The sequence below is a fragment of the Arachis ipaensis genome, chromosome B01 (assembly GCF_000816755.2).
Source record: "Arachis ipaensis cultivar K30076 chromosome B01, Araip1.1, whole genome shotgun sequence".
Taxonomy (NCBI): Eukaryota; Viridiplantae; Streptophyta; class Magnoliopsida; order Fabales; family Fabaceae; genus Arachis; species Arachis ipaensis.
The window spans coordinates 3821763-3846462 of record NC_029785.2 but is presented as its reverse complement, the minus strand read 5'-3'; the positions used below and the strand labels follow the sequence as shown (position 1 = coordinate 3846462).

The following is a 24700-nucleotide window of genomic DNA, read 5'->3' as shown; positions in this document are numbered from 1 at the left end:
TATTGTATCCTCGATATTCTAGCAAAATAATTTGAAGCCAAAGTAAATTATTATTAGCAAATATGTGACCTAGTTTGCAGCAGGTACACTGCCTTTTCAAAACCTAATAATATTAAAACATTAAAACATCACAAACAATATTCTTCTACGAGTAAGAATTGATTTGTCACTTAATGGTTATAATCAAATCAAGACACACCAGTAGCATGAGTAAAAATAAATGCATTATGGGACATAATATGAAATTCATTCAAAGAAAGGGATAGTCACTAGAAGAGAGTACCTGAAATCTAGAAAGCTGCTCTGTTGTCAGTTCAGTTGTCAATGTTAGTACAACCACTACATTATTGAGCTCCTGCAACTTACTAACAGAAGCCAGTGCCCTGTTTTTTCCAATGTCATTCTCTGAAAACACAAAATTACTGGACAGATCCCATAGCTCTACAGTCCTCTCATCATGCAATGTCACAGATTTGACACCCGCAAGAATGAGATTCTTTGCTGCAGATATTAATTAGTAAAGTATGTTAGCATACAAATGATTAAATACCAAAATTTTGAACTTAGCCCAGCTGCGAAATAGAAAGTTGCAATCAAACCAATGAAACACTTCAAACTGCCCTTATGCATTAGAAGATCTATTTGGGTATACTAGTATACTGTATGATATAGTGTATAAAACATGATAGGATAGACTTATATAATACGATATTATCTTCTTAATTGTTCGGTGCAAGCAACAAAGTGAACAAGTTCATCTGTTAAAATCCCATTTTATTAATCAAAATATAAGATAAATTAATCATGTATGCCTAGCTGCCTAAGGAGATCTTTCAATGAACAAGGTCTTTATCATTCTTTTTTATTTAAAAATATAAACATATAAATAAATAAATAATACTTACAAAAGATATATGAATAATATTCAATTACATATGCGAATAATGAATAATAATAGTATCAATAATATTTACCTTTTTATAAAAGAACAAGTAATACTTTATACATAAATTATAACCATATAATATGGGTAAATCTTAACACTATGGTAAAGTTATTGTTTAATTTACATGACTTTAGAAGTTCACTAGTTCATGTTGTCCTCTATAACATTGTATATTTCACATCTCTGTCTTTTCCACATATATTATGATGAAAAAATAGAATAAAAATTCCTAAAATATATGGCAAAAATATTATGTATTTTACTTTTTATATTTTAAAACATAACAATTATCAATGTAATGTTAGAGAAACATATTTAAGATAGCAGTACTAATATAGCATTTAATATCATGTTGTAACTAGCAAGGTAATTACTGTTCCAAAAGACCAAAATGTAGCTAATCAACTGGCCAACATTAAATAACATAAGAAAGGAGTAAGGACTTCAGGTAAGTTGCTGAAGAAGTGATATATCAACAATGAATTAATAAAGTATTTTACAAAAATAATAAAGAAATGATCTGAATTGATTATAAAAAATTATGAATTCAATTGCATAAATTTTCCAACTTTGAACTGCCTTCTTAAATCTTAATTAGAAAAAACAACAACTGATCTGCTCTTAACTTATGATTCTGGTTCCTTTTAATCCAACATCTAGAAATATTTACCAAAGTCAATCAACAAGAAAAGTTTGTGATAATTAAAAATAAATAAATAAAGCACTTTTTATTACGGATAATTTTCTTATGCATCACTCTTACTCACACCTTTTACAGCTGGAGGGATGAATCAAGGACCATTATCTAATAGCAGATCAAGGTTTTATTTTACTATCGGCTGAAGGCATAAAGCTTCATAAAAACCATCAAATTGGAGCATATGATCCAAATTTCGTAGTCACTTAATTCTAAAGATTTAACTGTATATTCATTCAATTAAAAATCAAACTGTGTGCCTGAACACACAACAAATGCAAGGCACCTCACATAAAATATAATCAAGTTAATATTCATTCAACATTACACAGTATAATGCAATAAAATAAGCAAGACAAGTATTCAAAGCCTATACCGATCTCAACACCAAGGCCCTGCATCCCTGAGACCAACACATTGGACCCAAACAGCCTCCTCATTGTCTCACGGCCATACACAGCGAGCTGTCGGCTGTGCAGATCCTCATCAATATCCGGTGGGTTGGATTCACCCAAAGCCATAGTTGTTCGGCTGTTGCTGGTGTCGTTGTTACTACTGCTGCTACAGAAGCTACTGTTGTCTTTGTTCACTGTGGAGTCCACAGCGGTATCGGTTGGGGCAGAGGAAACTGTGTTCCGATTCTTCTTGAAGAAAACGCTGTTGTTGTTGCTGATTATGCTCTGAGTGTCTTCTTCTACAAACACTCCTTCGCAGGGTCGCTTTACACGAAGCATATAGTGCAGTAAGCTGCTGAACACGTAACGAAACTTAATCAATAGCATCATCAACAGCAAGAACAGGGACAAAAAAAAAAGGCAGCAATCCATTAAAGAAAAGAAGGTAACAAGAGAATGAAACAATCAAACAAAAACAAGGACAAGAATAGCAATAATCATAGAAGACACTATTAAACAAGAAACAAAGTTCATCAACAGCAGGAACAAGAAAATGCAATAATCAATCAGTATCAGAGAAGAACAATAAAAGAACAAGAAAATGCAACAATCAAACACAAACAAAACTATCAATTAAAATTAACATAGTCGTCGTTCTCATCATCCTCATCATCATCAAGACGAAATAAGTAGATCAGAGCCAAAGTAAATGAAAAACAGACAAAACAATCAAAGAAATTATTAGATGCGACTATGATAAACCCTAATCCTAGCTCACGCAACACGATGCGATTTGGTTGAGCTGCAAATTGAAAAACGGTGAAGCTAATCAAGGACAAGAACGGAGGAGTGAAAATGAAAGAAGCGTGAACGTACCGATTGGAACACCTTCGTGAGAAGAAGGAAGGAAGAGAGGAGTGGTCAAATCTGATTGGCTTTCGAGAATCAGAGAGAAATGGTTATGGTTTCGATCTTTTCTTTCTTGTGATTGTGAGAGTGGTTTTGCGGGTTTATTATTCTAAGAAGGTGGTCTAATTTCATTTGCGGAATTATATAGGTGAGAAAGAAGAGGGGTATTTATGGATTTTCATAATAAGAGGCTGTTCGGGGTTCGGTATTTGTATGGGAGAGGTGCTACTCTCCCTCTTGCCTTCGGTCTTCTCAGAGAGAAGAGAAGTAGAAGGAGACGGACAGAGTCACAAAGAAGTGATGATCAGATAAGTCAGAGAGAATAAAGAATGAGGTGACACGTCGGCGTTTTGGCTTGTCGTCGCGGTGAGATTAACGACCTTCCCTTTGGGTTATACGGTACAATACGATTCGTCTAACAAGCCAACAAGGCGTATGATGTAATTTTAAAAAAAAATATTATTGTTCCATTCCATTATTTAGTATTCCATTGACTAAATTAATTAACAAAATAAGAGTAAATAGTTATTTTTTATCATGAAATATTTTGACACTGATAAAATTGACCATGAATAATTTAAATAATTGTTGTGCTCATGAATAATTATATTTGTTTGACAATTCTAACCAAATATTAGTCTATGCGTAATTTCGTTAATTTTTAATCTAATGTGGCTGTTGGTTAATAATGTCATCTAAATATTTCTTTTTTTTCGAAGATTATTGTTCTTCTGCTCATCTTCTTCTTCTCATTGAAACTCTAAGTCCCAATTTGTAAAGGTGAAATTAGACAAATTTAAAGAAAGACCATAGATAACTTCAAAGAGAGAATGTCAAAGCGTTTAATAATAAATTCATCAGCATTGAATGCGAATTTCAGTGTAGCTAAAAATTCACATGTGAAGAGGAAGAAGGAAAAAAAAGGTCAATGAAGGTGCTTTTGTAGGTTGAATATGATGTTGAAAAAAAGTTTTAAAGGTGATAAATTTATTGTTTTGACAAGTATTTTTAGTTATTTGTTCAATTTTTTAATTTAGTAATTTAATAATATATTTTTTATTTATATTTTTAAATATTAATAATTAATTAATAAATAAAATAATACATTTAGAATTTAATTTTTGTTATTCCGAAAAAAATTTTTAATATGTAGTGAACGAAAACTTATACAAAATTCACAGAAGTTGAACATTACAAAAAATTTAAAAATATCAACCAATATAATGTACATAGTTACATCACCAACTTTCATACGCATTCACGAATCAATAACGATAATAAGAAGATAATTATGCCAATGAATTATAACTCAAATGGTATAATCTCTTCATACTTAATTAAGAGGTTGCGGGTTCGAGTCTCCTATCTTTAATAAAAAAAAAAGAAAAGATAATTATCAAATGAGAGAGTCAATTTTCCATGTTAGAATAGAATTAAAGCCGCTTCTATTTCTTTTCTTCTTTCTTCCTCTCCTATTTTTTAAATACTTTAATTTATTTTTTCACTTGGTACTTCAAGTTAAGGGGGAGGTATTAGGGCTGGAAGTAAGGCGAATTGATCCGAGTTAGATCAAATTTAAGCTCGGTTTACAAAAATTGAATTTGGCTTACGACTCGATATATTAACAATTGAGTCTATTTCTTAAACTCAAGCTCGACTCACCGAAAGCTCACGAGTTGGCTCAAATAATAAAAACATAATCTATAATTCTATATCAATAAATTATAACTTATACATTTTAAAAATATTTAAAAAGATTGATTTTATATATTGTTTATCTATCAATAAATTGTAAATTTTTTATTTATGTCCTACATCAAAATTATATATAAAAGATAAATATAAAATTTTAAATAATTAAGATCATTAATATATATATATATATAATCGAGCCAGTTTACGAGCTAATGAGCTGAGCTTATCTAAACTCAAACTCGACTCATTTAATTTATGAGCTCAATTTCAGGCTCAAGCTTGGCTCACCAGCTCACGAGTTTAGCTTGTCGAACTATTAACGAGTCGAGCTCGAGCTGGCTTGACTCACTTCCAACCCTAGGAGTTATTAGGGCTGGAAGTAAGTCGAGCTAGACCAAGCTCAAGCTTGGCTCACAAAAATTGAGCTTGGCTCACGGCTCGACTCATTAACAATGGAGCCTATTTCTTAAGCTCAAGCTCGGCTCACTGAAAACTCACGAGCTGGCTCATATAATAAAAACATAATTTATAATTTTATATCAATAAATTATAACTTATTTATTATAAAAAGATCGATTTTATATATTGTTTATCTATCAATAAATTGTAAATTTTTTATTTATGTCCTACATCAAAATTATATATAAAAGATAAATATAAAAATAATTAATTGATATAGAATTATAGATTATGTTCCTATTATTTGAGTCAGTCGTGAGCTTTCGTGGAGTTTGAGCTTACGAAATAGATTCGATTGTTAATGAGCCGAACTATGAGCCAAACTTAATTTTATGAGTCGAACTTAAACTTAGTCTAACTCGACTCAACTCAACTCATTTCCAGCTCTATTAAAAAGTAAAAATGGAAAGAGACATCATTAGAGAAAGACATGTGATTTATTATTGGTGGGGTAACTTAGAAATGACTGCAAATTGTTTGGGGTTAAATATGAAATCTTGAAAAGCAAACAACAATTTAGCCTAAATAGCCAGAAGTCAAGCCGAATAAGAAAACTCATATATAAGCATTCACTTATAGAATTTGGGATATAATTTGAACAAAAAATAAGAAAGGATTTGAGCCTGGAAAAATGGTGTTGAGTGTTGTGCCATAGAAGATGGTAGGGGTGTGCATGGCCTCTGACCCGGCCCAAAAATCCGACTCGGTCTCAAATATTTTAGGGGTTATTTTGATGTGATTTCACTGGATCTAGGGCCGGGTAAGGGTCTCAAAAATGACCCGGTCATTATTTCGGGTCGGGTCCGGGCCATGGCTCGGGTCACCCGAAGTCGACCCGGTGGCCCGGTCATCATACACAATTAATATTTTGTGTTATTAGTGATAGATGATGACTATTCTTATGTGGAATTTAAGTATTGTAATTCTTAATATTTTGTGTTATTAGTTATTATAAGACTATAAGTTAATGTTTTATGTTTAAAATGCATAAGATTTTAGACTAATGCATAATATTGTGTTATTTATATTTATTTAAATATTTGGTGCTATTAGATAATATTAGTATTGATTATGGTTATACTTTAATTTTAGAGAAGAGTTGGTGCTTGTTATATTTTTCTAAGTAAATTTTACCATGTCAAATAATGGTTGGAGTCTTGGAAATTTGGATATTTTTACATGCTAGCTTATAAGAAGGTATTAAGATAATGTAATGTTAACGGCCCGGTTTTCACCCGATTTTTACCTGGTATAATCGTGGCCCGAAAGTGTATAGGTTTCATCGGATCTAGGGTCGGATTCGGATCTAATAAATAGGCCCGGTATATATTTCGGGTCGGGTCTGGGTCACATCAAACTCGGTTTTATCTGGCCCATGCACACCCCTAGAAGATGGCAATTTCGTATTCATACTTGTAATAATTAAAAGGATATAGGTCAAAGATTAATTCACTGTCGATCTGAATTTTATTTAAGTGTCTGTCGCTAGTCAATAAGTTGTTGCATGTACAAAACAAAATTTGAATTTTCGATATTCTCTTAAGTAGATAAATGAGGTGACTACTTGACCAACTCGAGTTAATTGACCAACCTCCTTATTTTGAATGTTTATATAACCAATTATTAGAATAAAAAACGAGTTTTTTGTAAAGTGTGCAAACTAGAAATTCCTCATAGTTCACTACTTTAGTTATACCTTTTTGAGTTTTTTGACTGAATTATGTACCAATTTTGACTATTTCATCTAATTTACATTTGCGCCCAGAATTTCAGCCAATTTAAACCTTGTGTCATTAATGAGTAACTATATCCTTGTGAATATTAAAAGACGAGAGTATACCAGTCCAAAAAAAAAGGGGAAGGGAAGGGAAGGGAGGGGGAGTATTAAAATTATACCCAAGATTCTAAGAAGCTCATCCTTTTAAATTTGAATGCTATTAGTATTAGGGGATATGTGTTAATAAAGGGCATTGAGCTTTCATTAGTCTTGTACCCATCTCGTGTCTTCTGTGTTTGGTGTAGGTTGGGTTCTCCCAACCCACATCAAGACCCAAAAAAAACTTAATTTTAGACATTAAAAAAAAATAAACTAAGATAATTCAATAAAATATGTATTAAAATTAGGTAGACTTAACTCAACAATAAAAATTAATTTAAGAGATTAAAATTGTTTCATCTTAATTTTTATTTAAGAGATTAAAATTATATTTTAATATAAGTTATAACAGTTAAAAAGTAAAAATATGGGGGAAAGACTATTCCCAAGCTCAACATGGCTATTGACTATTGTCACACTCTCTATTGTTAAGCAGTCCCTACAGCATTGTCCAATCAAACAGAAATCAATCATTTCGCAGTATCTGAAAATTAATTTCCCTCATTTTGCTATGCATAAGCCAAGAAAAACAACAAATTAAAAATACACTACAGTGTTATTCATGCTTCTTTACTGGTTCTCAGGAGTTGGGACGTTTCCTTTTGAGTGATCCACTTAAAGCAGCCTTAGCCTTCGCCCACTCTTTCAAAGAAGAACAACTTCTCATGAATGTGCAAGTTTCGCCTACTTCAACCCTCGCAGTGGATCTCTCTTTTTGTACTGTTTCTTCAGACGATCCTTCCTTTTCTCTTGTCTCACTCTTTTCCTCATATGCAGTATCATTGGCACCACCACCATCATGTTGACTCTTTTCCGGTATACACCCATCACTAGTAACAACTTCATTAATAGCATCCTTACCTACATTATTATGCTTGGGATTGTTGGAATTTGCAGGGTCCATGGTAGACCCCTTGGCCATTGGCTCTGAGAATGTAATGCCTGCCAAAATCTGTGAAATGCTAAATGAACTGTTGTCTCCAGCAACCAGTTGTGTCCATGATTGCCTCCGTCGCCATGATGCACCTCGACCGGTCTTCTTCAACTCCACATTGTTGTCAGCAGGCTGAGCTTCAGCATGCTTTCTTAATGCTGATGTGTTGGTATGATTATCTTCAGTGAGCTCCTTTGTCGATTCTGTATCGGTGGGTTCACTCCCTAGGTGTTCATGCCCTTCCATGTTTTCAGTTTTGTCGTTTAAAGATATGGATTGGGATGGACTATCAGGTCTTTCTTGCTCTGCAGGAAATATGAGTGTGGCATTGAAAGCAGTATTACCTCCATTACCAAGTAGTTCTTTCCATGAAGATTTCTGAGACCATGAAACTTTAGACTGTTTGCCAAATAATAATAATAATAATAATAATAATAATAATAATGACAGCAATGAAAATTAACCTGATTTTCCAAGATCATTTGAAGTTCCTCACTCCCTATTATGGACGATTTATTTCTCTTTGTGTTCACGTTAATAATGATATCATCTTCATCTGTTGAACTACCTACTTGAGAGTCATCAGGATGTGCAGGTGATTCAAAGGAATCCTCTGTTTCAAGATTCTTCTTTTCGGAAACATTTTCTTTTCCAAGTAGTTTGTTCATCACGACATTCATTATGTTAATTTCTTCATCATTCATTCCTCCAATTTCTGTTGCCCTTTCAATATGTAGTTTTCCCCTTTCTGTGCCAGAAGGACTACAATGTTCCTTGCAATCACAGAAATGCACAGGGAGAAGAGGAACTTTAATATTCTGGAAACTGTATTTGTGCTTTCCAGTTCCAGTGAATGGTATAGGTTTTACCTGCATAAGTACAGATGTTGCATGTGAAAATTGAACCACATGATTAAGCATTAACATTTCTTTACATGACCAAATATAAGGGAAAGGCAAGAATGCATTCTACATAATAAAACTGTTACACATTTATATATCACAGATAAATGGAAGTCTTAAATTAAATATCAACAAAAAAAATCCAAAAAATTTAAAAAACATACAAATTGAGCCAAAATTTAGCAATAGAAGCATGCAGGCTTAGCAATTGCAGGGGTATATAGCACATGATTGAGGCAGAGGAGAGCAGGAGCCGGATGCAATGGAGCTTCTGGTGCGGAGTGCTTTTTTTCCCGTGGTGTTGAGGCCATAATCAAAATATGGTGGGTAGTCAGGTCAAAGACAAACAACTTAGGTAACCCAATTAGGTTCTTCTTCCTCTGTTGCAGCCTCATTCATCCCTTCTCTCTGTCTCAGCCTGTGTTTTGTCGCAGTTGGAACAGAGGAGAAACAAAGACAGTAAACAAAGGCAATGTATCTTATACGTTACGCTATGGCCAAATTAGAGTTTCTCATGTTTTTTATCATTTGCACACGAGTTCTTTTTTCTTTTTTCTGGTGTGTGCATTTCTGCAGATTCTTCTTTAATTTTGCTGAAATAGCTTCTTGGTCCTCAATGTTATATGATACAAAGAAAAGAAGGAAAAAAGGTGTATTATTCACATCCAAGGATAACAATGACCTTTCTCAGGTTTGAAAGGCCATATATGGATAATCCTCCAGATGTGTGCTATGTTCAGGTTGAATTCTAAATCAATATCACTTTTTTTTCATTTTACATTATCCAGTGGCTTGCTTTCTTTGGAATGCATTGTTTAGTATCTTTGGCGAGTGTTGGGTGTATCCTAGAGGCTCAGAGCAATTCTTATTGATTGGCATTGACACATTTGGCTATGACAAACATTCCAACAAGCAAGCCATGTGGGATAGGATTGCCTTGCTTGTACATGGTGCAAGGAGAGGTATCTGGCTTAGAAATTAAGAGAGATAGATTAGTGAATTTCACAATTTTGCTACATTCATGCTAGGCTCTTCTGTTTGTTAGTTCTTATTTATCCGAACTTTTGTTGCTCAAATGATAGCCTACCTCCAAATGACACACATATTCCTACAAATGTGCCCTATCCATGCTGCATATTCTCCACAGCACCTCACGCACACCCTTCTGCTGAGTCAGCAAGTCAGTTACGCTGACCCTGCCCCCACCAGATCATTCTTCTAAACCTGCCCCACATTTTCCTTAACCCATTTACCTTTTTCTTCACATCTTATATCTTCAGCTGCATACTTTCTTATAAGGTGCATTACAACTTAGGTTCTTAATCTCAAATTCTTGACCATTTTAAACCTTATGATAAGATGTTAAACCTAACATGTATTACATGAACAGAAATTTTAACAGAGTAGAGGAGGAATATAAATGAAAAACCATTTAAAACAATGATATAAAATTATATACAACCCCCCCTCCCCTCTTCTCTTTTTTTCTCTCTCTTCTCATGATAGTACCTAGAAGGCAACAATGAGTCTTCAAGGCTACAAATGTCGCAAACATTCCCTGAAGTCTCTACATATTATACAGGGACAGTCCCGAAAAAACACATATACATCACAGAACAAAAACAAGACACCAAAAGCACAAAATTACCTATAAGATATGTAAAAGAAAAGAATAATCCTAAAAAAATCTAAGATGACACACTTCAAACAAACAGACCATCTGAGAACAGCATAATTAGACACTCCCACAAATGTTGGCATTGTTATTCCTGCCAAAACCTTTAAAACATGTCATAATAAATGTTTACAGTATGGCCTCATAGAAATGGAGACAGCTAACAGTTCAGATCATTTCTTAGTGTCATTCATTACCGAAATAACTGTACCCATAATATTGTGAGCTTAATTCTTGACATTGAAAAAAAAAAAAAACCAAAAATATTAAGACATGAATCCATGACAAAGCTCTACAGTATTTCACATAATATTTCCCATGTTATACCACTTTCATACGCAAAAATGGCATTCTACAAAGCCATAGCCACACTAGATACACACCCAAGACTGGCATCCACACCTTTTAGCTTCACAGTTTAAAGGTTATTCAAAACACAAACGCCTTTAAAGGCCACGGTTCAACATCCAAAAAACATGTTGAAACACAACCAGTGAACATATTTGTAGATGGAGTTCATTCAACGTAGGGTTCCCAAACTGAAAAAAGATCCTCTAAAATGAGGTTAGTAAAGTGATGAAGTGAAGGCTTAATCACCACTGAATTTGTAACTTCTAACATATGTGAACCCCACTATCTTAATTTGTAACTTTACCAATATCCTCAATTTAGAGGAGCTTGATCCATCCAGACTCATTGGATATTGGCTTTTAACAACGTCAATGACCAATGAATACATACTTGTGTCGACTAAATGAATAAATAAAGGTATGTTATATTAGTATGTCACCTTTCTTAACCTCGGGAAGTAAATGTGGAGCTGCTTTGTCTTTAAACTCTCCTTTGTGGGCTTTTCCTCTAACTTATCAGTAGTGACTGGTTTGTCACTAACATGTTCAATCTTAGACATAGCATCTTCATCCCATTCTCGTTTCAACCGCACTAGATAATGTTCTTTAGCCTTCTCGAGCTTCAACTTCCCACCCTTCCAAACACAACCATTATACTGCCAAGACAATAATTTTTTTTTTTTTAGTTTTTAACAGAAAATGCATATTGTTATAATCAATTGAATTTAATGAAGTTTTAACTAAAAAAATAAGAGAAAAAACTAACCTTGCTAAAAAGCCTGGCAAGAGATTTGTCATCGGTGGGAGAAGGAAGGAAGTCAAGATAGGCGAAACTGCGACCTTTGGTTCGGATTGTTTCGACTGCTTCGACATTGCCAAAAGAGCTGAACAAACTGTGGAGGTCTTGTTTAGTTACTGATTCCCCCAATCCACCGACAAATATTCTCACCGTCTTGTTGTGTTGCCCCTCCATGCCCCAAGGAACGTTAGCCTGCACTCAATTAACAATAATACGGTTGATAGAGGAATGCTATTAAGTTGGTTCGACAATGTTTTCTGAAAACCAGACCGGTCATCAAACCGCTTTAATTACTGGTTTACTGGTTCATTGATCCAACCGGTCCAATCAGTGGTTCAACTGGAAAAACCGTTTTAGAATAAAATAATAAATAAATTATAAAGGACCAAAGATGAGGGTACTCCAAGAACTCCTATTAGATGCAACAGCATTCAACATTATCACATATTCTCACACACACATACAAAGCCTTAACTCAAAGAACAACCACAAGAAGTGACTTGGAAAGAAAATGTAAACACCGAAACAATCACAAGCATACAGAACATGTGAATATTATTATAGCAAACATAATAATAAAATAGCTCTTCTAATGCGTCTCTGAAAATATCCCAAATCAAGAAAACTACATAATCTGATCCACTTGATTCAGAAAGCTACATATATTAGAAAAATTAAGAATCAACTAAAAGAAAAAGAAAAGGAAGGCCTGGTTGATTCGATTCAATTGCCTGAGATGAAGAATCAAACAGGGCTGAGAAGCTCAAGAGTTTAAATGTTAAACCTCAATATTCAAATAACATGACTCCATTATTGTTATTATTACACCCTTCTAATGTCACAAACTCAATATATATTATAGTCCGTTGACACTTGTGTATTCACAACTTGGCCTCATCATTCTGATTCATACCTTAAGTAGAAGAAAAAGTCCCAATCAGCTTTCGTTACAATTTTATCCAGAGAGTTGGGGTTTTGGTTCGGAGTTCATGCCAATGATAATGACGAGAGGGATGAATCCGTGAATCAGTCACATAGGCAGGGCAAATTTTAACAAAGTTCATCACAATGATTAACAACAAAAAAACCACTGAAGGAACACTCAGTAATATAGGCAGTGCAAATTTTAACAAAGCTCATCACAATGATTAACAACAACAAAAAGCACTAAAAGAACAGTAAATCAGTAACATAGGCAGTGCAAATTTAAAATTTAAAATTTATCATCAAATACAATCAGTGAGCAAAGCTAATCAATCAAGCACTGACTGAGCATTCTGTTCTGATTCTGTGACTGGGAAGCAACAAATTCAGCAACAAATCCTAGTAAAGTCCCGATTTACAGCAGAAAGGCAAATTTATTAATTACCAATTCAGCAACATGCAGAAATAAATACAGGGAGAAGGGAGAACACTAAACCAAAACATTAACCAATCATCACAAAACACTAAACCTTCGCCCAGCAATTACAAACAAAGCCAGCAATTACAAACATTAGCATATTATGAAACATTCCAAAACACTAAACCTTCACCCAGCAAAACCGGCAACTACAAACAAAGCCATCAGTAAATTTGAACAAAAAAATTAAGAGCCATCAGCCTACAGCATTCAACAATATTGCAACAAACAAATTAGGAGCCATCAGCAACTGGTAAACCAGTAAAACACTATCAGAGCCATCAGAGTAAGTATTACTGACTAAAACACTAAAACAGAGTAACAGAGTAAGTATTACTGACTAACAGAGCAATCAGAGTATAGTGAATACAAGACAGAGCAATCAGAACCATACATACAAATTTGCAAATTTGTAAAGTTTCCACCATTAACCACCAGCAAATACAAGGGAATACCAAACTGGAAACCAAGACGGAAGACCGAAGAAGAAGAATTGAAGAATCAAACTTCAAAGTTCAAACCAAGACCGAAGAAGAATTGAAGAAAAATGGAACAAAAATTGAAGAAGAAGACCGAAGATGAAGACGAGCCACTAACCTGGGTTCCGTGCCGAGAAGCCAGCGAAGATGAAGAGTACCTGCCGAGTTACTGGGTTAGGGTTCGACGACCTGGGAACGGCGGTGACGACCTGGGAACGGCGGCGACGATGGAGGGCTAGGGTTCCTTCGCTTCAGAGTTCTCCAATCTCTGATTAAATGAATGAATGATTGGGGGAAGAGGGGGTTGGTTCACGCGTGGTTCCCTTTTTATTACCGGTTCGACCGGCCGGTCCGGTCCGGTTTTCAGAACCATGATAATAACTGAATAATAATATGTGAGAAACGTTTTACGAACGAGATCGTTGATTTCAAGCTGAGGCAGCAGATCAGATCTCCACAGTAAGAACTATTCATCAAGCAGATTCATCTTCTTTTCTCATCCGAAATAAGATAGAAGAATTGAAACAATTTTCAATGGTGTGATTCCGTTTAAAGAATCCTTCTGGAATCTTCCATGGCGTCCTCCTCAAGCACCACCACCACCAGCAACAAGTTCCAAGTTCCTGCTACACGTCACAAACCCCCAAAACAACAACAAGAAGAGCTAGAAGAAAACGAAGAAGAAGAAAGCGTGTGTTCTTTTATTAATTGTTCTCCCTTAATTTCTGCAAAAACTTGGCAATTACAATTTTATTATTTTGTCTTTTTTATAGGATTTAAGATAATTTTGATTTTTTGTAACTAATTTGTTTTTAATTTTGCATGGAAAACAAAAAATGTTCCATGGTTTAATTTAGGTATTTTATTTTTGGTTGGGTTGATCGGTTTTTAGGTTCATTTCTGAAATAGAGGCTGTTTGTCGGCTTTGGATGTCTGATGGTCCAATTAATTTGTTGGTAAGTATTGAAAATTTATATTCTGCAAGTCTATTATCTTGTGTTACTGATGCTTATGAAATGCTTTTCTTTTTTATGAATTTTTTTTTCTGTTCTTGCTATATGTTGCTAGTGTGTTAACTGTTAATTATGATGCAATGTTGGTAGAAGTTGGAAGCAGTGGAATGCTATAATAATTATCTGTTGAAAAATGTGGGCCCGGAGGGGAGGGGGGGGGTATGCCATTTTTTATTTCTGTACCTGAATGAGCTTCTTCTGATCTATTTGGTTAAAGGAAAAAGGTGCAATTCTTTTGGAGAATTCCGGTAGTTTGTACAAGGTGAAATCCGAGATGAAGCATGCCATGAAAAGTTACTACATGGAATACTATTTTGAGACCAACCCTAATGGTATTTGACATTTTCCCATTTCTTTTGGCTGTGAGTGGTTGGTAGATTTAGGTTGCGGCTCACGAGATAGTTGTTGTTTAATGTATTTTGGTTTCTTGTTGTTACAGTAAAAGATGGGGACTGGAATTTTGATTTGCATGATCTGCAGTTATGTTTCGGTGTAAAAGAATTCTTGGTATGGTTTAATCCTTATGCTTTGTTTTTTCCCCAAAGGATAAGGAATCACCTATTTCTAGGTTATCACTAGGTTATTGCTCCTCAAAGTGCAAGTGGTGTGCTTCTTGATGCACCTGAAGCTAGCAAGCTCTTGAGTGCTGTCGCAATTGCTTTGTCAAATTGTTCAAGGTAACTCTTCTTACTTGTTGTCTAGTGTTTAGTAAGCAATGAAAATCAAAATAACTTATGTTCATTGGCATTTTATCATGGTCTAATTGTAAATGATAACTAGTAACTGCTTGTTCACTGTGATATTTGTTTTTATGGCCTGCCTGTTATTTTCACTGGAGAACTTTAAAAAAGGGAGCATTTGTTTAAAAAAAAAAGCTTTTAGTGAGGGACTTTTTCAGCTTTTTTTCCCTTCAGAAGTTACTCATTCTAGCTTATAGGAAAGCACTAATTGCCTCTTCTTCCTTTTCATTTTGGAAAGATTTCATGATTATCTTTCTGGAGGTTAGGGAGGGTAGATGTATGTAGTCTTACTCCCCGTAGGTGGAGATGCTATTTCTAAGGGCTGAATCTGTGACCTCCATGTCACTAGGTAGCAACCTATTATTGCACCAAGACTCACCCTCTATTGAGAAAAGTACTTATTTCTTGAAGGAAAGGGCTCAGACAAATGGTCCCGAAACTTTTAGTTTAAAAATTTATACATACGATGATTGTTGAAGTATCTGATTTAGTATAGTTAACCAAGATAAAGATGTGGTTTCTCATAACATTGGCTTCATAGTTTATGGCCAGCATTTGTTCCAGTTCATGATCCCTCTCGAAAAGCATATATCGGAATTCAAAGCATGGGTACTGTTTTTACTAGAAGGTTTGAGGCAGATCGGATTGGTAGTCAGGTTCCAGTAAAATTAATGCATTTGGAGGGCTTGTACGAGTTGTTTGTATCTAAGTTTGTGAGTTCCTTCTCTAGTTGTCTTATATAATATATATTCATATTTTCTGATTTAGTACATCTATTGTGATTTTGATATTCCCTTCTAGCATTGTCCTTATGTACACTGGATATATTAGTGAAAATAAGTATTCCATAACTAGGAGTGAACATTTCTGTTTCTATGTGCTAAGGAATTTTTTAAAATAAAAATTCATGAAGATTTAACAATCTTGTGAGCTTCTAAGAAATTTATATATTCTTTCTTTTTACTTTTTAATTTACTTTTGTATATTCTGGTACTGTTGCTTGGACAGCACACGTATCTCTTTTAAAAGATGTTTTCTATAAATTTTGCTTTCTTCTCTTCCTCTGCTTTAATCTTTTACTCTGTATTAATTAATCTGCATTTGATGTTGAAGGCCTATTCCACATTGGATCTATCAATTCATAATTTCAAGGTCCGATTTACAATGAAGCTAACATATAGAACGCTTCCGTGTGATGATGACTATATGAAAGGCTTCGGTGGTGAAAAATCTGGAGAAAATCTTTCTGGTGAAAAGTCCAATGGCCTGCAATGGGATGTTGATTGTTCTTGGAGTGAGTGGTATTCTGCAGAAGATCCTGTAAAAGGTAATTTTATGATATAGAAACATTTAGATAGAAAGAGTTATTTTAATAAGTTAATTATCAAAGAATTTTTGGCATGCAGAGTGCTTCTAGTTCTTTCTAAATGAATACTCATCTTCACATGTACCTGTAATCCAATTATGAAAATTTCATTGTCGGCATCAGTATTTCTCACAGAAGTATAAGCTATTAGTGTAAGTATGCGCTTGCCGTAGTAAGTGTGGAATACTGGATACCGCTGAGTTGGGGCCATTTTTGTGTTTGGCACATAAAATTTTATTTTGAATATGCGTATTCCTCTGAATTTTAGTTGACCATAGAATTGTTAAGTGTGTAATTTTTTGTTTTTTTGGCCACAAGTCACTTGTTACCTCTTCTCACTTCCCCTCTTTTATCATAAAAAAAAAGAGAAAAAACCACAGGATTTTAAACAAATAGAACATATTTAATTGCATTACGCATATGCAAAATAAGCCTTGCTAAGAGCATATATCAATCAATAAAATAAAGGCACATGCTATAGAGTCTATTTCCGTGAATCTCTCTAATGTAGATGCAAGTACTATTTAATTTATGCCTATGCTGTATGCAGCTTTTGAACTGGTTGCGATATTGTCCGAGAAGATGGTTGAAAGTTCTATGGAAATGGCTGAACTAGAAAATGCTTCACCTCATGAAGCTGAAAAGTGGTTGATCTCTCCAAGGATTTCCCCAAATTTGTAAGGATTTCAAGTGGCATCTTGAACCAAATTCTTTTGTGAATAGTTGCTATTCGTTGTTGGTGCAGCTTATGTTAGTAGTGATTGCCTACCGCTCAAGCTATGCAGTTATAACTTATATAAAAGAATAAGAGAAAAGGACAAATATGCCCTTGACCTTTTGATATGTAGACATTTAAGTCCTCGAGAATTTGAAAATACATTTAAATCCCTGACTTTTTCAAAACCTGGACATATCGATCCCTAATGTTCACTTGGGTCTGTCAGAATCAACAGAAAAATCAAATGTGACTTCCATTGTACTGACCTGATTGATACGGATGCACACGTGAGAGAGTTTTTAAAATCGGACAAATTAGACTCAGGGATCGATATATCCAGATTTTGAAGAGGTCAGGGACTTAAATGTATTTTTAAATCCTCAAGGATTTAAGTGTCCACGGACCAAAAAGTCAAGGATCGATTTGTCCTTTTTTCAAAGAATAATCAGGTTCAGTATGTAGGTCAATTTACAAACTAAACTACCCAAAAATTAATTTTCTTCATCATCAAACTGAATACTTTCCACAACTTTGTCACCTTATTTTCAATTTAAATAATTTCCTGGAGGTCCTTTTATCTAATAATCTAATAATTTCATAATTTAGCTTAAGCATGAATTTTTGTTTCTTTTTTTAGTGGCAATAAACAAGTATCGTATGTTTTAGGTACAATTACTACTGAAGCTCATAATTAAGTGTGATTGTTTTCTTTTGCTTCTGATGCAATTTATAAAAACTTTTCTTATTTATTTTCGTTTTTATACATATAGACTTGAAGGTTCCAAAGGGAATTGGGTTGGATTTGCATCTCAGTTACGTTTTCTAGTTGATGCGTTGGAAATGTCATTTCAGGCACAGTTTCTGGAAGATTTTGTTTCAGGTTCTAATTTGTTACTGCGCATTCTATCTTAAATTTTACTTAATCGAGCATGCTTGAATAGCAATGCTATTCAATTTTGGTACATAGTACATGGTTACCATTTTCCCTCCTCTTGGCTTGAAGCAGTTGAAAATGCGGGTGCTGATAATTTGAAATCGTTGGCTGTACCTCCACCCACAGTTAGAGATCGTGTGCTGAAAGAACTATTTATTGATGGTACTTAGCTGTTCTGTCTCCTATATTTTGTCTTAAATCCTGGTTGAATAGTTTGGTTTTCCAATACTTTTATTTGAAATTTTATTAACCAGTAGCTTTCAATCACTGGTCCATATATCTGCTGTGATAAGTTACCTGTGGCTTGGGCATCAAAGAGCAAAGGGCTCCAATGTGGTTCTATTGATATTTCCCATTTTCAAGTGGAACTTATTCTTGGACGGGGAAGAAGATCACTTAAAAGTCCAATATGTTTGGATGAAATATCTACTATTTGTATAGATAGACATCATTAATTGGGCTATCGGTTGTTTCTTTCAAGTAAAATGAAGTGAATGAAAGCTTAGTGGTGGTTTGAATGACAATGCAGCCACTATTTTCAAGTTCATGAATCATGAAAGGGGGAACTGCTATTATCTTACATGCAAATCATTACAAATTGATGAACACTTTCATCTTGTTAAACATTCCTTTTCTTTTCTATCTAGAACATAATTTAATGTCTTCCTTATGACTACTCATTGATTGATTTTAAGCATCTGTGGTGTTAGAATCCTAATTTACTGCATCCAGCTCTCTGTTGATAGCAAGCCGCTTCCATTTGCCTTCTTTTTAATCTCTATTTGGTCCCCACCACCACCATTGTGTTGGCTGTCCACCATTCAATGAGCAATCTAAACGCTTTCCCCGTTAACTTGCTTCTGAAGTTTCATGGCATTCTGCTAGGGACTTGGGTATTATGGGGTGCTCAAAGTACCACATTGAGTAGTATGGGATGACTTGAAATATACGAATGGAGTGAGACAAGGATTGTGTTTTGGATGAATTCCCTTGAGAGAATTATCTCCCAGCGTCAATATATATATATACATAGGTACAGAAATAAAATCCCTTAATACTAGGAGATATGATAGAATCAGATCCCTTAATACTAGGAGATAGAATCAGATCCCTTAATACTAGGAGATCCAACAGAATTAGATATCTAAAGATGGAAACTATATCAAAACAGATCTAATCTGATATTCAACAGGATGCTTGATGTTGTATATAAGGAGAGTGGTTCTTCCCCCTTATCAGCTAGCTTTTAAGGTGTGGTTTTCCACTTTCCTTCCATGCAGATCTATTTCTTCAACTTGTGACTGATAGAGATAGTATTCCTCTCGTGTAAACATAACAATATTCTATCAGAATCCTAATATTTCAAACACATGGGGTTGACTACTAATATGCCATGCTGAGATATTTGCATTTAAGATTTGATATTGATAGTTTACATCATTTTGCTAATGTATGCAGGTGTGGAATTCTCTAATTTTACTGATGATGGACATAAGACTGCTCGGGCCATTAAAGGCGCACCTCGAGAATTTCTTTTTGCTCAATTTTGTCTACATGCTCTTTGGTTTGGCAACTGCAATATACGTGGTAATTACCCACAGTGGTTTGGGTTGATTTGTTGTGTATAGCCTAAGACTTACGATGAAAGTATCAACAGATTGATCACCTAGGTGGCATTGATTTCTGAGACATCTAATTTGTACTGTGTATTTTGACTTGTATTACTCGACTTTCGGTTTTTTTTTTCAGCTATATCTGTGCTATGGCTAGAGTTTGTTCGAGAAGTAAGGTGGTGCTGGGAAGAAACACAATTATTGCCTCGAATGCCAACTAACGGACCAATTGACCTTTCCACATGTTTGATCAACCAAAAACTTCAGATGGTAATTTACTTTTCTTTAAAGAATCTTTGGAGAATTTTACACCCTATGATCTTGTTTGATTATAAGTTTATAACACATTTTATATGATAATATATCTCATTTAATTTTTGTTTTGTTTTCTGCAACATTTTGAACTTCTTGTTCCTTTCACTTTGGAGTGAATAGTTTTCTTATTGTCATTATTCATGAATTAATGTAATGAGTACAAAAAATATACAACAATATTGACTACGCTTTGTTCCACGATGTACTTTCTCTACCTCAATTACACACCAATCCCACATTTGTAGCCAAAATGGAGTGATTAAGACCCGACCCAGACCTGAAGCATATATTTCCGGTTTCAACTTTTTTCCCTTTGTTCCCTGTGCTATTTTCGGGTTAGGTTCAGACCATGCTTCAGGTAGACCTGGCCGGGACTGAAGCCATGCATTTCTTTAAAATATATACTCTTTAGTGAAATTAGTGATATGTTAGACTTTTAAACTTCAATTAATATTTTTATGTTATATATTGTTATTTTGTTTTAAAATAATTTAGATATATCTGTTAAATTTCATCTTTAAATTTATGATTGTATTACTTTGTTATGTATAATTTCCAAAATTATATACGTTAATCAAATGTCAGGTCATCCCAGTTTAACCCAATCCCAATCCTTTTCTGTTAGTTTAGGGTCGGGATTGGGTCTTAAAAATTTGACCCAATGAAAAGCTAGGGGTGGTTCTAACTTAATCTGGCCTGGCCCTGCCCATTATATTTGTTCTTTAGGCCTTAGCCCCCTACATAAGGAGAAAAAGACAATATTTCAGCTAGCTTGGATTTTAGGTCTAAGTTGATTCTATGTTTTATTTTGATGTTCAGCTTGCAATTTGCATTGAGAAGAAGAGTCAACAAACTGAAGATTATGAAGACTGTATTGGAAGTTTGGATCATATAGAATCCATGTCTGAGGTTACTTACATTTTTGTCCTTTTTTTAGGTTTTTGTTTAATAATTGTATGATAGCAACTTTTTTCTTATTCTATTTTGCATCCAACTGTAAATTTGTCTTGCAGGAAGAAAGTGTAGTTGGGGATGATTCATCAATTAAGCCGACACCAAGTGATGATATTCCTGGGATAGTTGACAGGTGAACTTAGCAAGTGAGAGCCTGCTTGGGTGTTATCATCTAATTCTAGTTTCTTAAATAACAGCTTACTCTTTAATGGCTATTACTGTTTTTGGTCACTTAATTGCTTCTAATCTCAGTTATGCTTAAATTTTCAGTGAAGTTCTTATATGTTCATATCTTTTTGTAAATTCTTAGAATTCAACTCAATAATTGAATCCCTATGGTTTAAAAACTTTTTAATCAATCCCCTACATTGATTATAAAAATTTATTTAGATGAACCTGATGAACAATTTTTAAGCTATAGGGTTAAATGTAGATTAGGCTAAATTATGAGAACTTTGAAGGTTAATTAAACCTTTGTTTATGTTTTGTCCACCTTTTAACAAACAATGGATGCCATGCTTTCAAAATTTCAATATTTTTTACCTAAAAAAAAGGCTGTGTTTTAGCTGGCCATAGAATTACAGTGGTATATTGCAAGCGTGCATATTCAATGAGACATTAGCTTTTAATGTGCTTTTTACGCATTGCTAGCTTGCTAATTTTACCCTTCACTTTCAATTTACCCATCTATTTTATATTGTTTACAGAAAGCCTGGAATTGTGGATCTATTTAACGATAAATCTTCGGACCTCACAAGGAGAGGTTCAGCTGGTATTGTTGATTCTATGATGCTTCTCAAGTCATATCAAAGTATGCATGTCCCTTTCACACAGGTGTGTGGAAAATCATGGCACCAGTGAGGAATTTTCATTATGTTGTCTTACTTTGGCAGTGTTGAATAAGATATTACTTTAACTGTTGTTTGTTATTTACAGGAACCACCACTTATGACAGAAGACATGCATGAGGAGCGGCTTCAAGCTGTTGAAGCCTTAGGTGACTCATTTGTAAGACACCCATATGCAATGCATGTTATCATAATCATTTATATTTTACTGGATAAAAGAATTGTATTCAGATGAAATCATGAATTTACAAGAAGATATAAGAGAAGAGAGAATCTATAAAAAGGATAGCTTAGTGCACAAACGTCTCGCATTAACTCAAGATCCAAGAAGGGCTGCCCCCAAAGGATATAATATAGCCAGCCTAACCCGATAATTGCATTAGTGGCTGATTTCACGAGTTGAACCTGTGACTTTGAGATCATATAAAGACAACTCAAACGTTGTTTTAAAATTCCTCTTCAAAGAGATCATCTTTACAAGCACAAAAATTGGCTTGAGAAAACTATAAACAAAGCATATAATTCTCAATCTCAACGTATTTTAGAGAAAAATTCCTTGTAAAAGACCACGTTATTTACACCAATGTTAGGTATAAAAACAAAACAAAAAATCCTATCCGACAAAACTTATGTGTCTGAAAGTCTGTCATTGAACTTTGAAAGTACAAGGATTATGCTCCAACAAAATACTCCAACACATTGGCATGGTTTTTCTTACTTCCTTTTTTGTCAATAGGAAGTATTGTAGGGCACATACACTCACTCTCCGCAGATAGCATACAAATCAGAGGTCTATGTGGTCCAACATATTTTAGTCAAACAATTAGAAGTATGCATTGTAGTCCCTGAAATATTTTCGTTTAATAGTCCTTAAAAGAATAAATGCTACATTTTAGTTCTTGAGATATTTTCATATTGACGCTTAGCCTAAAGATTAAATACATACACTTAAGTTCTCAAAAGATTACTCATTGAAACATATTAATCTAATATACATTGCTTCATAATTGCCTGTTATTTTTTTTTTTTGCAGAGTTTTTCTGGTCAGCTGGAAAGGGATATATTAACTTCAGGTAATAGTGTATATTATTTAAAATATTACTTGCTAATTATTAATAATAACTCAAATTCTTTTTCTTCTTTTCCTATGAGAAATTATCAATTCTGGCCTCTAGAAGCAGGTGTTTGAGAGATTGAAAGATAATTTAACTTTATATACTCACATGTATAAAAGGATGATGCTTATGCGTAGTTTTTGTATCTTACTTCCAATGGATTTTCGTCAACCTAATTTTTAATTTTACTTGATGTTGTCTACACCATACCCACTGATTTTGGAAAACTGAACATTTGATTGTTTCTATTTTCAAAGGTGCATTTCAAATTTCATGTTATTAGCTCCTTGGTAAAATGAAACTCAACCAGAAAAGATATTTTTGGGAGAAGAAATTTCCTGACAACTTATTGAAAGTTGCCATTATTTCAGTTTTACCTTAAGTGATTGTGGATCATTAGAGAGAGTTGAAGTAAAATTGATTATTGATATATTTGAATCTCGTCGTAAATGGTATGGACATGTTTGGAAAAGACCCATAGAGGAGACAGTTAAATGGATAATATAGATTGGTGGCAAGAGGTTGAATACCTAAGCAAACTTTGAAGAAATTATTGAAAGATAAATTGTCATACCATAATGCTGACGAACTATGGCACTTACTGATCCATGTAGTCGACTCTACCTAGGGGGATAAATCTTGTTGTTGTTGGTGTTTGTGGATTCTAATCCACATGAAATATACAGCATAATGAAAATTCTTTGCCTCCTATCTTTTTTTATGTTCAATTATGCAAGCTGATATTCTTCAGAATTATTGGCTTTTGGTGGTATTAGATATGTCAGCATTTAAAGCAGCAAATCCAGATGCTGTTTTTGAAGATTTTATTCGATGGCATTCACCGGGGGATTGGGAAGAGGATGAACCTGTCGACCATGGATCATCATCATCATCCACTGCTCTAGAAAAAGATAGATGGCCCCCACGAGGACGGCTTTCAAAGAGAATGTCCGAGCAAGGGAATTTGTGGAGAAAGATTTGGGACCGTGCTCCTGCTCTTCCTGCTTCCGAACAGAAGCCTCTTCTTGATCCAAATAGAGAAGGAGAAAAAGTAAGTATCAAATTCCTTTTCTTTTGCTATAGGGGATGGCCATGTGCTTTTTGCATCAACAGTATGGTGTACTCTCGACATATTGGTAGGATAATGCAGAGTGGATCAAAGAAAAAGAAATACAAAACAAAGGCGAAAGTCAAAATAGCAATTTGAACAGAAAGAAACTAAACGATGAAAGTAAATATAAAACAAAGCTTGTTAACGTTAGCATATTTAAATTGTTGCTTAGCATTTTACAGCCAACTTGAGCTATCAATGAACAGGATAAGTGCTCCAGACATATGGGTTTTGAAACATCGAAATGTGTTAAAGAGATAGATACCTCAATACGTATCCAAGTATGCCTGCAAGTGCTTGGAAGGTGTCATTTGGAGTATTAAATTTTGATTTCAGTATTAACTGGTTTTGCCTTGAATCCTGTTGGGCATTATGGATTGATAAATAATAAATAATTAGAACCGTCTAAGAACAAGCAAATGTGTGCTTTTAATTGATAAGTGTTCAGTAAGCTA

General features: G+C 34.2%; 2 protein-coding genes and 1 non-coding gene across 6 annotated transcripts in view; 1 reads left to right on the top strand and 2 right to left on the bottom strand.

The window, feature by feature from the left end:
* The window catches only part of LOC107647438 (ubiquitin-activating enzyme E1 1), a 7363-nt gene extending 4101 nt beyond the window's left edge, over window positions 1-3262 (bottom strand). Inside the window, exons 1-3 of one of the 2 annotated variants that reach the window (XM_016351585.2) lie at window positions 2915-3262; window positions 2020-2393; window positions 284-501 (exon numbers count right to left, since the gene is read on the bottom strand). In XM_016351585.2, the coding sequence (XP_016207071.1) occupies window positions 284-501; window positions 2020-2377 (576 nt within the window). In that variant the 5' untranslated portion in view covers window positions 2378-2393; window positions 2915-3262. The remainder of the gene's footprint in view (window positions 1-283; window positions 502-2019; window positions 2394-2914) is intronic. The other variant, XM_016351533.2, reaches the window with a different exon arrangement.
* On the bottom strand, window positions 7346-13813 carry LOC107644570. Its single transcript, XR_002357739.1, has 4 exons — window positions 13637-13813; window positions 11605-11829; window positions 11279-11494; window positions 7346-8780 (listed from the first exon to the last, which is right to left on the bottom strand). It is a non-coding gene; the product is annotated as an uncharacterized LOC107644570 (transcript).
* Window positions 13945-24700, top strand: part of LOC107647351 (rab3 GTPase-activating protein catalytic subunit) — a 12504-nt gene continuing 1748 nt past the window's right edge. The window contains exons 1-18 of one of the 3 annotated variants that reach the window (XM_016351454.2): window positions 13945-14238; window positions 14402-14474; window positions 14749-14863; window positions 14971-15038; window positions 15111-15208; window positions 15813-15984; window positions 16385-16598; window positions 17188-17314; window positions 18126-18235; window positions 18362-18451; window positions 19748-19876; window positions 20039-20172; window positions 21037-21126; window positions 21231-21304; window positions 21879-22005; window positions 22108-22179; window positions 23053-23092; window positions 23911-24185. In XM_016351454.2, the coding sequence (XP_016206940.2) occupies window positions 14093-14238; window positions 14402-14474; window positions 14749-14863; window positions 14971-15038; window positions 15111-15208; window positions 15813-15984; window positions 16385-16598; window positions 17188-17314; window positions 18126-18235; window positions 18362-18451; window positions 19748-19876; window positions 20039-20172; window positions 21037-21126; window positions 21231-21304; window positions 21879-22005; window positions 22108-22179; window positions 23053-23092; window positions 23911-24185 (2154 nt within the window). In that variant the 5' untranslated portion in view covers window positions 13945-14092. Of the gene's footprint in view, window positions 14239-14401; window positions 14475-14748; window positions 14864-14970; window positions 15209-15812; window positions 15985-16384; window positions 16599-17187; window positions 17315-18125; window positions 18236-18358; window positions 18452-19747; window positions 19877-20038; window positions 20173-21036; window positions 21127-21230; window positions 21305-21878; window positions 22006-22107; window positions 22180-23052; window positions 23093-23910; window positions 24186-24700 lie in introns of those variants that run through there. The other 2 variants (XM_021116105.1, XM_021116102.1) reach the window with 2 other exon arrangements.